The 15,371-nt window shown below is 41.2% G+C and overlaps 1 protein-coding gene across 10 annotated transcripts in view; it reads right to left on the bottom strand.

Annotated features, from left to right (window-relative positions):
• Window positions 1-1,147: 1,147 nt before the first annotated feature.
• Window positions 1,148-15,371, bottom strand: part of LOC106566028 (transcriptional enhancer factor TEF-5) — a 76,743-nt gene continuing 62,519 nt past the window's right edge. For 3 of the 10 annotated variants that reach the window (XM_082959426.1, XM_082959429.1, XM_082959430.1), the window contains 10 exons: window positions 12,151-12,162; window positions 10,033-10,161; window positions 9,763-9,806; window positions 9,552-9,608; window positions 8,752-8,816; window positions 6,393-6,529; window positions 6,016-6,189; window positions 4,246-4,389; window positions 3,911-4,063; window positions 1,148-3,675 (listed from right to left, as the gene is read on the bottom strand). In XM_082959426.1, the coding sequence (XP_082815552.1) occupies window positions 3,562-3,675; window positions 3,911-4,063; window positions 4,246-4,389; window positions 6,016-6,189; window positions 6,393-6,529; window positions 8,752-8,816; window positions 9,552-9,608; window positions 9,763-9,806; window positions 10,033-10,161; window positions 12,151-12,162 (1,029 nt within the window). In that variant the 3' untranslated portion in view covers window positions 1,148-3,561. The other 7 variants (XM_082959427.1, XM_082959431.1, XM_082959432.1 and 4 more) reach the window with 4 other exon arrangements.

Genomic DNA, 15,371 nt, shown 5'->3' with positions numbered 1-15,371 from the left:
TATTTAGAATTCAAGGCACACTTAACCAGCATGGCTACCACAGCATTCTGCAGCAATATGCCATCCAATCTGGTTTGCGCTTAGTGTGACTAACATTTATTTTTCAACAGGACAATGACCAAACACACCTACAGGCTGTGTAAGTGCTATTTGACCAAGAGGGAGAGTGATGGAGTCCTGCATCAGATTATCTGGCCTCCAAAATCACCCGACGTCAACCAAATTGAGATGGTTTGGGATGAGTTGGACCGCAGAGTTAAGGAAAAGCAGTGTGGGAACTCCTTCAAGACCGTTGGAAAAGCACTCCAGGTGAAGCTGGTTGAGAAAATTCCAAGAGTGTGGAAAGCTGTCATCAAGGAAAAGGGTGGATACTTCGAAGAATCTAAAATCTATTTTGATTTGTTTAACAGTTTTTTGGTTACTACATGATTCCATATGTGTTATTTCATTGTTTTTATGTAGGTGTGTCCAAACTTTTGACTGTTATTGTATGTAAATGTAATATTTCATTTTTATTTTATACATTTGCAATCATTTCTGAAAACCTGTTTTTGCTTTGTCATTATGGGGTATTGTGTGTAGATTGATGAGGGGGAAAACAATTATGTCATCCATTTTATAATAAGACTGTAATGTAACAAAATGTGGAACAAGTCAAGGGGTCTGAATACTTTCCGAATGCACTCTATGTGTCTGGGCTTGAGCCTCTGAGAATCTGGGGCCAATAATAAAAAAAAAATATATAGTGTATCTTGACAATATACCTGAATAAAGCCATAAACTCTTAAAAAAGGTCCTATCTTGAACCTAAAGGGTTCTTCGGCTGTCCCCATAGGAGAACCCTTTGAAGAGTCCTTTTTGGTTCCATATAGAAACCTTTTTAAAACGGGTTCCCCTATGGGGACAGCCGAAGAACCCTAATGGAACCCTTTTTTCTAAGAGTGTGCTAATATCATAGGCCTGCTTGGGCCTACTAGGCCTACTCTTGTGGTCTCCTGGTCATCAGTAGAAATGTAACAGAGGACCAAGGAAAGTATACAGTACAACATAGGCCTACTGTTTATGCAATACTGTTTGAACAGTATAACACTGCCATCTACAGTAGTTTACAATGTATTTAATCTGTGAAGGAAACTGTATTGACCAATCAAATGAACAAACCTGTTTTAATGAGTTTTCAGGGGAAAATGGCCCCAAAGGCACCATGCGTCTTTTATTGTTAGATTATACATTTTGATTTGATTATATAATACAACCACCTTAGTTTGAAGATAACAGAAAATACTAAAATGCAATGCACAATTGGTAACCAAGGCCACAATAAACCACCTTTTAACCAAACAAACTTGCCCATACCATTCAGATTATGATACATAAGACACAGTATCTCATCATCAATGTCAACAAAAACACACGTTTTCAACGGCTGCTGAAAGTCACAAAAACGAACAGAAAACAATTAATTATGATAATGATAATAAAAAACATGGGCCTGTAAAAAAAGATAAAATTGAGAAATCCACTAGTAAAGATTTAGCAGTTGTTTTAAGTCTAGCTCTTGAAGTGTGACATTCAAAGCCTGGTGTACTAAATCCACCATACAAAGTCTGATGTATGAATTCTTATGACAGAAGTCCAGTGAACCGTCCAAGGCAGAGACCCATCCCCTAGCTAGTGGATGACAGTTATTGTGTCTTTAGTATAAAGTTCAGCTCAGCAATACTTGTAACACCACCATTTCAATGGCAAAGGATAAACACATGGCCCATATCCCAGCCCAGCCCTGCCCTCCCACCATTCTTTTCAATATAAATAACAATCAATGGTCAAACACCACAGCACAGAAGATAGCTCTCTTTCAAAACATAAAATCTGTTTTTCATTGGCTGATGGCATTGGCAAATTAAGATTCATTTCTTGAAGGTTTGCTCATAAAATAAGAGATAGCTTTTGTTTTTATTAATTCAATTTAGGAAAGAGAAACTTATTTTACACCATGTAGGGTTAGGGAAAGGGCATACGTAGTCAGTTGTACAACTGAATGCATTCAACCGAAATGTGTCTTCCACATTTAACCCAACCCCTCTGAATCAGAGAGGTGTGGGGGGGCTGCCTTAAGCAACATCATCGGCAAAACAGCAGATTCTTCCACCGTGCCGGCTCAGGAATTCAAACCAGCAAACTTGCGGTTACTGGCTCAACGCCCTTAACCACTAGGCTACCTGCCGCCTTGCCAGATTGAAAGTGATATGCATCAATTGGGATCTCTTGAATGGGGAGATTGGATTAGAATACCATGAGTTCTTAAATTAGTTAAAACTCACTGTAAAATTTGGTCAGTTCCAATTTGGCAAATTCTAATCTAGTGAACATTTCACAGTAAGGTCTACACCTGTTGTATTCGGCGCACGTGACAAATACAGCTTAATTTGATTTGATTCTCAAGCCATGTTTTTAAGAAAACAGTGTTAATGTTAATCACAAATATAAACACGTCCCCAAAAGAATCCTATGTAACACATATTCCTGTAGCCTCCATTGACTCCCAGTACAGAAACGGTTAATTTCAATAACATAACTAACGGCTGAAAATAAACATATTTGTTGCTTCACCCCTTCTTGATCTTTTAAGTGCACCACAGCACATTGATGTGTTGTTGTCTAGAGACCCGTAAAAGCCCAGGGATTGGAAACTGAGTGATCTGATCATGCTATGCCCTTGCTGTACACTTGGACTGCAGTTAAACTTGTAACCATTCATGATAACACATCACGAGAAAAATGAGTAATAGTTTAATCCATAATATAATATTGCTGGATCAGAAGTGCGCTTCAAGGATCTAGATGAGAAAGGATGAACTGCATAGTCATGTTCAGTTTCCTATTCTCCTATTCAATGATGCATTTACATCTGTCCGGTTTCTTTCTGTTTATTTAAAGACAAGAGGTAGTAAATAAGGCATTCCAGAGTGGCTGGCAACTGATCAATACATGTCTTTGGAGAAAGGCACTTGGTTGCCATCCTATCTAATTTATAAACAACCCTTGGTAGGACCCTTCTACATTTGGATTATTTTGTGTTTGCTCTTCTTCCATGGTTGTTGTACCTGTACCTTTCCAATCTATCCACTTCTTCTTATATTGCTTAGAGTGTGTTCCCTTGGAGACAACGCTCTTAACCTTGTTCACTTTCTCATGCCCTCAGTGAATCTCAACCTACTGTACATTTACTGTCATTACCAATTTGACCCACTTGTCTCAGCATATTTAACTATATGGGTTAAAAAGTTGCCTTTAAAACAAAACAATGAATTATAATTTCCTTTCTTGTATTTTGACAGACTTCTTCCTTTTTCCTATTTCACATAAATGTGTGGAAGTTTAAAATGTTTTCATGTCAGTTCATTCTAACGTCGTTTTGAATGTTACTTGGCAGTTGAGCAGTCTGTACTGTACATATTGTCACGCAGTGCTTCGTCAGCTGATTCCCAAACCTCCCTGCAGAATGGTGGGTGGGTCAGTCTTCGACGAGCCTGTAGACGTGGTAGAGCGGTGGGTGGGTCAGTCTTTTACGAGTCTGTAGACGTGGTACTGTGCCCCGTGTTCACTCGTTGAGACCTCGAACACAAACGCTATACACAACAAGGTCTCCTGAGTGTCACGGTCTGTCACCACCTGGAGAAGGAACAGTAGGTCAACAACAGGTCAAATACATATCATCCAACTGTAGTCCTATACAGTAGGTGAAATATCAATCAATTCACAAAGCACAACAAAAGGAGGAACAATGAAGCAAAACAATGAGGTCAAAAACATAATCTATTGTTCTTGGTTGAAATACAGTGACAGTGTATTCCCAAATAGTAAATGAGTTACTATCTTATTATCTTGTAATAAAGCATAATGTTACCTGAAGTATAGTGAAGTTTTCCAGAACACTGTTCATCATGTATTTTTCTGGCAGGTGTTTGAGCTTGTGGATGAAGTTGATCATGTACTCGCACATGGGAGAGCGATGGATCCTGTAGACACACTTCCCTCCCTCCATCCGGGCATACTCCGTCTGAAATTCACAAAAGGAGAGATTTTAAAACTCAGCAAAACAACATCTGACTTGAGGTAAACATTGTGATTGCATGAAATGCAATTATAGTGTCTGACATTACATTTTATTTTACCTTTATCTAACCTGGTAAGTCAGCTGTTTTGTGACTATAAAGCAGACCCAGTGGATAATGGGCTCACCTCTACTTTCTCGACCACCTGTTTGCCGAAGGAGCAGACTTTGGTGGAGACGGTGATGGTCATGTTCTCAGAGCTGCTGTACTGGCTGCTGACTCCATAGAAGGAGCCTGGGCCGTCCTGCATGCCACTGCTGTTAAGATCCGCCTGCAGAGAGGACACACACAGGACAAGTCAGATTAACGAGAGACTAACAGGCCTAACCCCTTTTTATTCTACTCTAAATGAGAGAATACTCAAACTACCAAAAGGGACTGTGTGACAGTGTGACTGTGTGAGAGTGTGACTGACAGTGTGACTGTGTGACTGAAAGTGTGACTGTGTAACTGCGTGAAAGTGTGACTGTGTGAGAGTGTGACTGACTGTGTGACAGTGACAGTGTGACTGACTGTGTTACTGAGTGACTGGCAATGTGAGAGTGTGACTGACTGTGTGACAGTGAAACTGTGTGACTGATTGTGAGAGAGCGTGATTCTGTGAAAGTGTGACTGTGTGACAGTGTGACTGACTGTGTGTCTGACTGTGTGAGACTGTGACAGTGTGATTGTGTGACTGTCTGTGTGACTGACAGTATGACTGTGTGACTGACAGTATGACTGTGTGACTGACAGTATGACTGTGTGACTGACAGTATGACTGACTGTGTGAGAGTGTAACAGTGTGACTGTGGGAGAGTGTGACAGACTATGTGACTGACTGTGATAGCCTGTATAACAGTGTGACTGTGTGACTGACAGTGTGACTGACTGTGTGACTGTGTGACAGTGTGACTGACAGTGTGACTGTGTGGCAGTGTGACTGACTGTGTGACAGTGTGAGAGTTTGACTTTCAGTGTGAGTGTGACTGACAGTGTGACTGACTGTGTGACAGCATAACTGTGTGACAGTTTGACTGTGTGACAGTTTGACTGTGTGAGAGTGTGACTGTGTGAGAGTGGGACAGTGTGACTGACTGCGTGACAGTGTGAGAGTGTGACTGACTGTGTGACAGTTTGACTATGTGACGGTGCGACTGTGTGAGAGTGTAACTGACAGTGTGAGTGTGACTGACAGTGTGAGAGTGTGACTGACTGTGTGACAGTGTGACTGACTGTGTGACTATGTGAGAGTGTGATAGTGTGGCTGACTGTGTGAGTGTGACTTTCAGTGCGACTGGTCGTGTGACTGTGTGACTGACTGTGTGACAGACTGTGTGACAGTGTGACAGTGTGAGAGTGACTGACTGTGTGAGAGTGTGACTGACTGTGTGAGAGTGTGACAGTTTGACTGTGTGACTATGTGAGAGTGACTGAATGTGTGAGAGTGTGACTGCCTGTGTGACTGTGTGACAGTGTGACTGCCTGTGTGACAGTGTGAGAGTGACTGAATGTGTGAGAGTGTGACTGACTGTGTGACTGTGTGTCAGTGTGACTGCCTGTGTGACAGTGTGACTGCCTGTGCGACAGTGTGACAGTTTGACTGTGTGACTGTGTGAGAGTGTGATTGACTGTGACAGTGTGAGAGTGTCTGACTGTGTGAGAGTTTGACTGCCTGTATGACAGTGTGACTGTGTGAGAGTTTGACTGACTCTGTGACAGTGTGACAGTTTGACTATGTGACTGTGTGACTGACAGTGTGACTGATTGTGTGACTGTGTGACAGTCTGATTGTGTGACAGTGTAGGTTTAAATGTGTGAAAGATATATTTTTCTGCTTTCAACCATGTATAAAATCCATACACTGCCCAGTAAAAAGGTGAGGATTACACAATAATAAAAGTGATTTGTCACCCACCCAAAATTTGACTAGGAAAAAGGCGTTCTGTGGGCCTTTCTCATAAAGCTCTTTGAGTCCGCCCTTCTTCTCTGGGAACTTGTCGTAGATCTGCCTGATGTCCACTGCCTCCAGCAGAGGGTCACTGTAGGACGGGTTGGTCTGGCCAATGTGGACAAACAGGTGTTTGCTGTACTGCAGGGTGGAGAGAGAGGAAGATGGTCAGACCAGCCGCCATGACAGAAGTCTAGCTTGGCCATACTGAGTTAGCGCTAGAAATTGAGTCTGTCTCGCGTGACTATGTGGACTGTAAAACAAAACAAAGGCCTTTATCAACAACTTTGATTAGCACTGGTTGGTTAATGTGGTTTGGTGGTGTAGTTGGTTTGGTGACTCACGTTGTCAGGGTCCCTCTGCACCTCCATGAAAGCAGAGTACTCAAGCATCCGCAGCTTGGAGGAGGCGATGGTCCGGTCCTGCCACACGGGCACCGCCGTAGCAGCCGGGGGGAGGGGGGGGGCCAACGGCTCATAGTCTGACAGAGAGAGAGCGAGAACAGAACACACACAGAGAGAGAGAGAGAGAGAGAGAGAGAGAGAGAGAGAGAGAGAGAAAGAGAACAACAGAACACACACAGAGAGAGAGAGAGAAAGAGAGAGAGAGAACAACAGAACACACAGAGAGAGAGAAAGAACAACAGAACACAGAGAGAGAGAGAGAGAGAAAGAGAACAACAGAACACACACAGAGAGAGAGAGAGAGAGAGAAAGAGAGAGAGAGAACAACAGAACACACACAGAGAGAGAGAGAGAGAGAAAGAGAGAGAACAACAGAACACAGAGAGAGAGAGAAAGAACAACAGAACACACAGAGAGAGAGAGAGAGAAAGAGAGAGAACAACAGAACACACAGAGAGAGAGAGAGAGAGAGAGAGAGAGAACAACAGAACACACACAGAGAGAGAGAGAGAACAACAGAACACACAGAGAGAGAGAGAAAGAGAGAGAGAACAACAGAACACACAGAGAGAGAGAGAACAACAGAACACAGAGAGAGAGAGAGAGAGAGAGAGAACAACAGAACACAGAGAGAGAGAGAAAGAACAACAGAACACACAGAGAGAGAGAGAACAACAGAACACAGAGAGAGAGAGAAAGAACAACAGAACACACAGAGAGAGAGAGAGAGAGAGAGAACAACAGAACACACAGAGAGAGAGAGAGAGAGAACAACAGAACACACAGAGAGAGAGAGAGAGAACAACAGAACACAGAGAGAGAGAGAGAGAACAACAGAACACAGAGAGAGAGAGAGAACAACAGAACACACAGAGAGAGAGAAAGAACAACAGAACACACAGAGAGAGAGAGAGAAAGAACAACAGAACACACAGAGAGAGAGAGAGAAAGAACAACAGAACACACAGAGAGAGAGAGAGAACAACAGAACACAGAGAGAGAGAGAAAGAGAGAGAACAACAGAACACACAGAGAGAGAGAGAGAGAGAGAGAAAGAACAACAGAACACAGAGAGAGAGAGAGAGAACAACAGAACACACACACAGAGAGAGAGAGAGAGAAAGAACAACAGAACACAGAGAGAGAGAGAGAGAAAGAACAACAGAACACACACAGAGAGAGAGAGAGAGAGAGAGAACAACAGAACACACAGAGAGAGAGAGAACAACAGAACACAGAGAGAGAGAGAGAGAAAGAACAACAGAACACAGAGAGAGAGAGAGAGAAAGAACAACAGAACACAGAGAGAGAGAGAGAAAGAACAACAGAACACAGAGAGAGAGAGAGAGAGAAAGAACAACAGAACACACAGAGAGAGAGAGAGAACAACAGAACACAGAGAGAGAGAGAGAGAACAACAGAACACAGAGAGAGAGAGAAAGAACAACAGAACACAGAGAGAGAGAGAGAGAAAGAACAACAGAACACAGAGAGAGAGAGAGAGAAAGAACAACAGAACACAGAGAGAGAGAGAGAAAGAACAACAGAACACAGAGAGAGAGAGAGAGAGAAAGAACAACAGAACACACAGAGAGAGAGAGAACAACAGAACACAGAGAGAGAGAGAGAGAAAGAACAACAGAACACAGAGAGAGAGAGAGAAAGAACAACAGAACACAGAGAGAGAGAGAGAAAGAACAACAGAACACACACACAGAGAGAGAGAGAGAGAAAGAACAACAGAACACAGAGAGAGAGAGAGAGAGAAAGAACAACAGAACACACAGAGAGAGAGAGAACAACAGAACACAGAGAGAGAGAGAGAGAGAGAAAGAACAACAGAACACAGAGAGAGAGAGAAAGAACAACAGAACACACAGAGAGAGAGAGAGAGAGAGAAAGAACAACAGAACACAGAGAGAGAGAGAGAGAAAGAACAACAGAACACAGAGAGAGAGAGAAAGAACAACAGAACACAGAGAGAGAGAGAGAGAGAGAGAAAGAACAACAGAACACAGAGAGAGAGAGAGAGAAAGAACAACAGAACACAGAGAGAGAGAGAGAAAGAACAACAGAACACACAGAGAGAGAGAGAGAGAGAGAGAGAGAGAAGCATTCAGGCTGAGGTCTCCAAAGCTGATGTTTCATTTCTGTATTAATGTTAAGCACCATATATAGTGCTGATGTGTATGTTATATCACGTGTATCATTACTGTCATCATTGGACAGTTCCGTCTTTTAGGGATCATGAATGAGGATGTACTGTATGAATGCTAACTGACTTTGACTCCATACTCACTTGATATAGGGGGAGGGGGAGGGCCTGGTAGAGTTGTGTATGGAGACGGTGCAAAAGGTTTGATACTGAAAGAGAATGATTATCACATCACAGTTGAGGAGTCAAACGTTTCAGTTTTCATCCAGCTGTGTTTATTCCACATATTTCCAAAAGTGAAATTCCATGTGAAACCTGGTTATGCTAGTGGCATGTGGCTTTGGGCTTCATTGGCATGTCAGACAGACGTGGATCCACGGTATATGACACGTTTCTCAACATAGGCATGTCTGTGGCTGCACCAGCTAGACGTAAGTCCACCTCTGCTTCACTCTGTCACCACTCTACACCATACATTTAGTGATGCTATTTACATACACTGATTGGTTGGTGGATTGATTATTTGATTGGTGTTTCTCTGTGTGTGATTTCAGAGGGATGCTTATGTGTGACACGTGAACGTTCACAATGGGCCAAATCCTAACTTCAGATACGCTTTTTGTGTAAGTCATGCATAGATGTCAATGGAAGATTTGCTTTAAATTTGGAGTGACAAATATGGATATCAAGTTAGGTGCTGTCATAGACTAATGTAACATTATGCTCCCAGTTTGTCATGAAATCACCCTATCGTGAAACGTCTTTACATCCCAAATGGCCAGAACGGAACGACTTTGCAAACAACTTCACAGCATGTTTGGTCTTCTCTCTCTCAGACGTAAAGCTGGTTGTGCCCTGGTCGTAAAGTTAGTGCAGGAGCAGGACACATACTGAAGCAGAGTTAGTGCTGCCTTGTGCTACAGCTGGACCAGGAGGAAACTTACGCATAGCTGGTGCGGCCAAACCCAGGAGTCCTTCCCTGGTTGAGCTCTAGAATCAGCCTGATGTGCACAAATGCGATCCGTTAAACGTGCCAAAGAGAACCCGCCATTCCAATTCCAGTCACAAGTGTCAATCAAATAAACAACCAATCAAACGAACAGTCCAAACACCTGAACCTGTCACTCAACAGATAGTAAACACAGTCATACTCACTCCTGAGAGGGGCCGGGTTGTCCTGGGATAGGGCCTGGCCAAAACTGGAAGGCAAAGATAACAGAGTCGGTTTCACAGAGTTTCACAAAAGCTCTGTCCACAAGTTATATATTCACAGGCTCATTTGGTCAAGCTTTACATGAAGTAGCTCAGGGACTGTACTGTATTCCCATAGCCTACATCAATTACTAGTACAACAATAATGTAAATACTGTCAATGCAGAGAAAAAGCAACCATTGCAACCCCAAACCCAGTGTAGAAGGGCTCACCCTGGCTTGCGGGGGGTAGGGAGAGTGGGGCAGTGGGGGTAGCTGGCTCTTGATCAGGCTCGGAGACACGATCTGAGCAGACGACAATGCTGCCATGTTCTGGAGGGCCTTGTCTTTAGATGCCTGGTCCTGTGGACGAGGAGGGGGAAGTGAAGGAGATGCACCACTAGGGGACAGTCTCACACCTAGTATACACTGACCTGTTGACATAACTATTAGGCTACTCACAGTGCCCCGAGAGGAACACAGTTGGTTAAATAGTTTTCAAAAAAACAACACAACTATTACTACTAGCTATCACTACTATATTTATACTGTAAATATAACATTCTCTGATCTTCTTATGTACTCCCATTAGGATCTTTAGTAAACAAACAGCCAATCTAATAAATAAATAAAACATCTTGAGTCTTAACTGCAACTACGTTTGGAGTACTACTAGGCTACAATAATGAAAAAGAAGACGTGAAGAGAACATGTATATGATTAATTCAACGAAGCAGATCAAAAAGATTTTAAGCCACATAATCAAAGAGAACATTCCAGGAGTCACATGATTCTAATTAGTAGAGACCTTGAAGGAAAAGCCTCCTGCAGAAAGACAGACTGTCTGAGAAACTGTGGTTGACACAACCACTCTTATTATGGAAAACGACAGTAAAATAGAACAAAAAGTTCCTCTTGTTTCAATACAGAGAAACAGGACTCTTGATGAATATATACTGTAGGACTAATGGCCGCATTGACCAGTACACTGCACTGTATGTGGTCAGATTGCAATTGGTATGAATTTGATTTGTCTGGAACGTTCTGCTGATTGTAATGGTCAGAGATAGAAAAGCAAAGCGTAGATGGTTATGGTTAAGCTTGGCATGTTTGTACCTGGACAATCGAGAGCATTCAACTTTACTGTATGTCTACCAGCAACAAAAAAATACTGAAACATCAGAAACAGCACTTTGTGTGTGCCTCATCACACTTGAACCAGTATCTCAACCCTCATAGCAATATTGCAATCATATTGTCATTGTACAAAGCAGAGTAAGAGGGAAAAGTGAAGTATCTCTAAAGGCCAACACCTTTTGGTGTATTCTTATCACTGTGCAACTATGTGACATTTCATAGAAGGAAACAACATATCCTACATTTGCCTTGTTGGTAGTATTACTTCACGTCTTGAAATAGGAAAGACATGTACCTGTAGAAGCAGCAGAAAGCTGACCTAAAGAATCTCCAAATGCCAAATCTTTAGTGTAAACAAAGTGAAATGAAAGTACCAAAACACAGCGAGTGCACTGTGCGAAACTGGTAGCAGTGATTTACTGAGCCACAACTGACTATAGACTCTGACCAGGTAGAGGAACACAGGCAATGTTTATGTTTCTCTACAGTATCATAATGTGACGATTCTAGCACTAAACAGTGTTAGCGCAGCCCTAGGTTAAGTAGTAAGGTATATATTGGTAGTGGATGGGGTCATAGAACTGCGAACAGTATAGAAGATCTCTGAACCTATGCGCTACATAAATGCGTTGCCTCATAATTGGACCAAAATATCACAGTGAAATGAATTACAATATTATCTTGGGGATGCTCAATCAGATTGTGATATTGGTCCTTCAAAGTATTGATCAGAAAAACTTTCTGGTTTTGCATCCAAATTCCACCATGACTCAACATCCTCTCGGATCACAATTTGTATCAATAATAGCCTACGGACATGGAAGCATTTTGCTACACCCGCAATAACATCTGCTAAATGTGTGTGCATGACCAATACATTTTGATTTGATTTGGAACTGACATGGAATGTTTGCTAATGCTGTTGCAGACTTATTTTTGTACGTAGCATACACTAAACAAGTGTTACAAAGAAGTGTGTCCTCAGAGAAGCAGAACCACCCTGCAAAAACATGATAATCAATGATTATCATGATCAGGTACGATGCACAGCAATGTGGTTCCAAGCACACACGTTTCCTATGGCTAAGATCTGCTTTATTATGGGATAGCAGTGAGGTTGGGTTGCCATGCCAGCAGAGGGCATTAGCAGAGTGGACAATGCACTGGCACCCCCAAGCAGGTGGGAAGCAAATCGTATAAGTCAAATCCACTTACCAAATTCATGGCCTAAATCAAAGGAAAGAGAAACCATTAGTATACACATCTAAAGGCATATAATTATAGGGATATTGTGATAGACTATGGGTTTGCTAATAGGCTGTGTCAGTACAAACTAAAAACATCAATAATGTACAAGTTCTAGATGTACTGTAGGCCACTAGGATGTTGACATAAAATGAATATTCTTATCCCTGAAGAAAGGTTAGCTAACATTAACTGAAAGACAACAGGTATAATTCATTACAGAGATAGAGTTAGGTAACTAACTGAAAGACAACAGGTATAATTCATTACAGAGATAGTGTTAGGTAACTAACTGAATGACAACAGGTACAATTCATTACAGAGATAGTGTTAGGTAACTAACTGAAAGACAACTGGTATAATTCATTATAGAGATACAGTTAGGTAACACTAACTGAAAGACAACAGGTATAATTCATTATAGAGATAGAGTTAGGTAACTAACTGAAAGACAACAGGTATAATTCATTATAGAGATAGTGTTAGCTAACATTAACTGAAAGACAACAGGTATAATTCATTACAGAGATAGAGTTAGGTAACTAACTGAAAGACAACAGGTATAATTCATTACAGAGATAGAGTTAGGTAACTAACTGAAAGACAACAGGTATTATTCATTATAGCGATAGAAGGTATAATACATTATGATGTACTCATAAATGTATTGCAAGACTTTATAATGACTTAGTATCATCTCTTTTTGAGCCTGTTGAAAAACTGTTACATACAAAGGCAGAACATATAATGTTTTATTATTAACTCATTCTAAGGATTTATAACAAGTGATAATGCAATATATCTGTTGGCTCTATGCCAGGGGTGTTAAACATATGACAGGTGGGCCGCATATATCTCACATCAGCAAAATGAACACTAAAGCAAGAGCAGAATGCTAAACTAACTATAACATCCCTTTTGTAGTTATATCTTAATACTCCATAAGGAGACCTGATGTAAGGAAATGGGAGCTGAATTTATCTGGGACAGGAACTACGCAATGGACAATAATGTAGGGAAAGGTACAGTATTTCCCTCTCATTCAAATAAATGTCCAAACATTGAGGTGGTTACAATAATCAGTCTACTAGATACAGTCTACTAGAAAATAAATAGAGAAGTCTAAATAAAGAAGGGCCAATAAACTTCAATGAAGGTAAAGGGTGAACTACCAACTACATTTTTGGGAAATGCTTTATACAGTATGCTAACTGATGGTAATATACACTTGAACACAATTTAACTGCACACGGGCACACTTTAACTGTACGCTGATTCACTTTGTGTTTGTTTTGGGGTTGAGGGATTTAATGAAGATCTAAACTGGATGAGGATTAGTGTAACTGTAACACCTCTGCCTGCCGTCCTCTGATGGAATGAAGACAAGTGGCATATATTCATTATATATATATATAAGAGAGAGAGAGATAAGACAATGGCCCTAAGCAATGACCATATATATATATATATATATATATACAGTGCCTTGCGAAAGTATTCGGCCCCCTTGAACTTTTCGACCTTTTGCCACATTTCAGGCTTCAAACATAAAGATATAAAACTGTAATTTTTTGTGAAGAATCAACAACAAGTGGGACACAATTATGAAGTGGAACTAAATTTATTGGATATTTCAAACTTTTTTAACAAATAAAAAACTAAAAAATTGGCTGTGCAAAATTATTCAGCCCCTTTACTTTCAGTGCAGCAAACTCTCTCCAGAAGTTAAGTGAGGATCTCTGAATAATCCAATGTTGACCTAAATGACTAATGATGATAAATAGAATTCACCTGTGTGTAATCAAGTCTCCGTATAAATGCACCTGCTCTGTGATAGTCTCAGAGGTCCATTTAAAGCGCAGAGAGCATCATGAAGAACAAGGAACATACCAGGCAGGTCCGAGATACTGTTGTGGAGAAGTTTAAAGCCGGATTTGGATACAAAAATATTTCCCAAGCTTTAAACATCCCAAGGAGCACTGTGCAAGCGATAATATTGAAATGGAATGGAGTATCAGACCACTGCAAATCTACGAAGACCCGGCCGTCCCTCTAAACTTTCAGCTCATACAAGGAGAAGACTGATCAGAGATGCAGCCAAGAGGCCCATGATCACTCTGGATGAACTGCAGAGATCTACAGCTGAGGTGGGAGACTCTGTCCATAGGACAACAATCAGTCGTATACTGCACAAATCTGGCCTTTATGGAAGAGTGGCAAGAAGAAAGCCATTTCTTAAAGATATCCATAAAAAGTGTCGTTTAAAGTTTGCCACTAGCCACCTGGGAGACACACCAAACATGTGGAAGAAGGTGCTCTGGTCAGATGAAACCAAAATCGAACTTTTCGGCAACAATGCAAAACGTTATGTTTGGCGTAAAAGCAACACAGCTCATCACCCTGAACACACCATCCCCACTGTCAAACATGGTGGTGGCAGCATCATGGTTTGGGCCTGCTTTTCTTCAGCAGGGGCAGGGAAGATGGTTAAAATTGATGGGAAGATGGATGGAGCCAAATACAGGACCATTCTGGAAGAAAACCTGATGGAGTCTGCAAAAGACCTGAGACTGGGACGGAGATTTGTCTTCCAACAAGACAATGATCCAAAACATAAAGCAAAATCTACAATGGAATGGTTCACAAATAAACATATCCAGGTGTTAGAATGGCCAAGTCAAAGTCCAGACCTGAATCCAATCGAGAATCTGTGGAAAGAACTGAAAACTGCTGTTCACAAACGCTCTCCATCCAACCTCACTGAGCTCGAGCTGTTTTGCAAGGAGGAATGGGAAAAAATGTCAGTCTCTCGATGTGCAAAACTGATAGAGACATACCCCAAGCGACTTACAGCTGTAATCGCAGCAAAAGGTGGCGCACAAAGTATTAACTTAAGGGGGCTGAATAATTTTGCACGCCCAATTTTTCAGTTTTTTATTTGTTAAAAAAGTTTGAAATATCCAATAAATTTCGTTCCGCTTCATGATTGTGTCCCACTTGTTGTTGATTCTTCACAAAAAAATTACAGTTTTATATCTTTATGTTTGAAGCCTAAAATGTGGCAAAAGGTCGAAAAGTTCAAGGGGGCCGAATACTTTCGCAAGGCACTGTATATATATATATATATATATATATAGTGCATTCGGGAAAGTATTCAGACCCCTTGATTTTTTCCCATATTTTGTTACGTT

This window comes from Salmo salar, chromosome 12 (assembly GCF_965601325.2).
Source record: "Salmo salar chromosome 12, fSalSal1, whole genome shotgun sequence".
Classification (NCBI taxonomy): domain Eukaryota; kingdom Metazoa; phylum Chordata; class Actinopteri; order Salmoniformes; family Salmonidae; genus Salmo; species Salmo salar.
The sequence above is the reverse complement of the archived record's forward strand: the minus strand, read 5'-3'. Positions and strand labels throughout refer to the sequence as shown.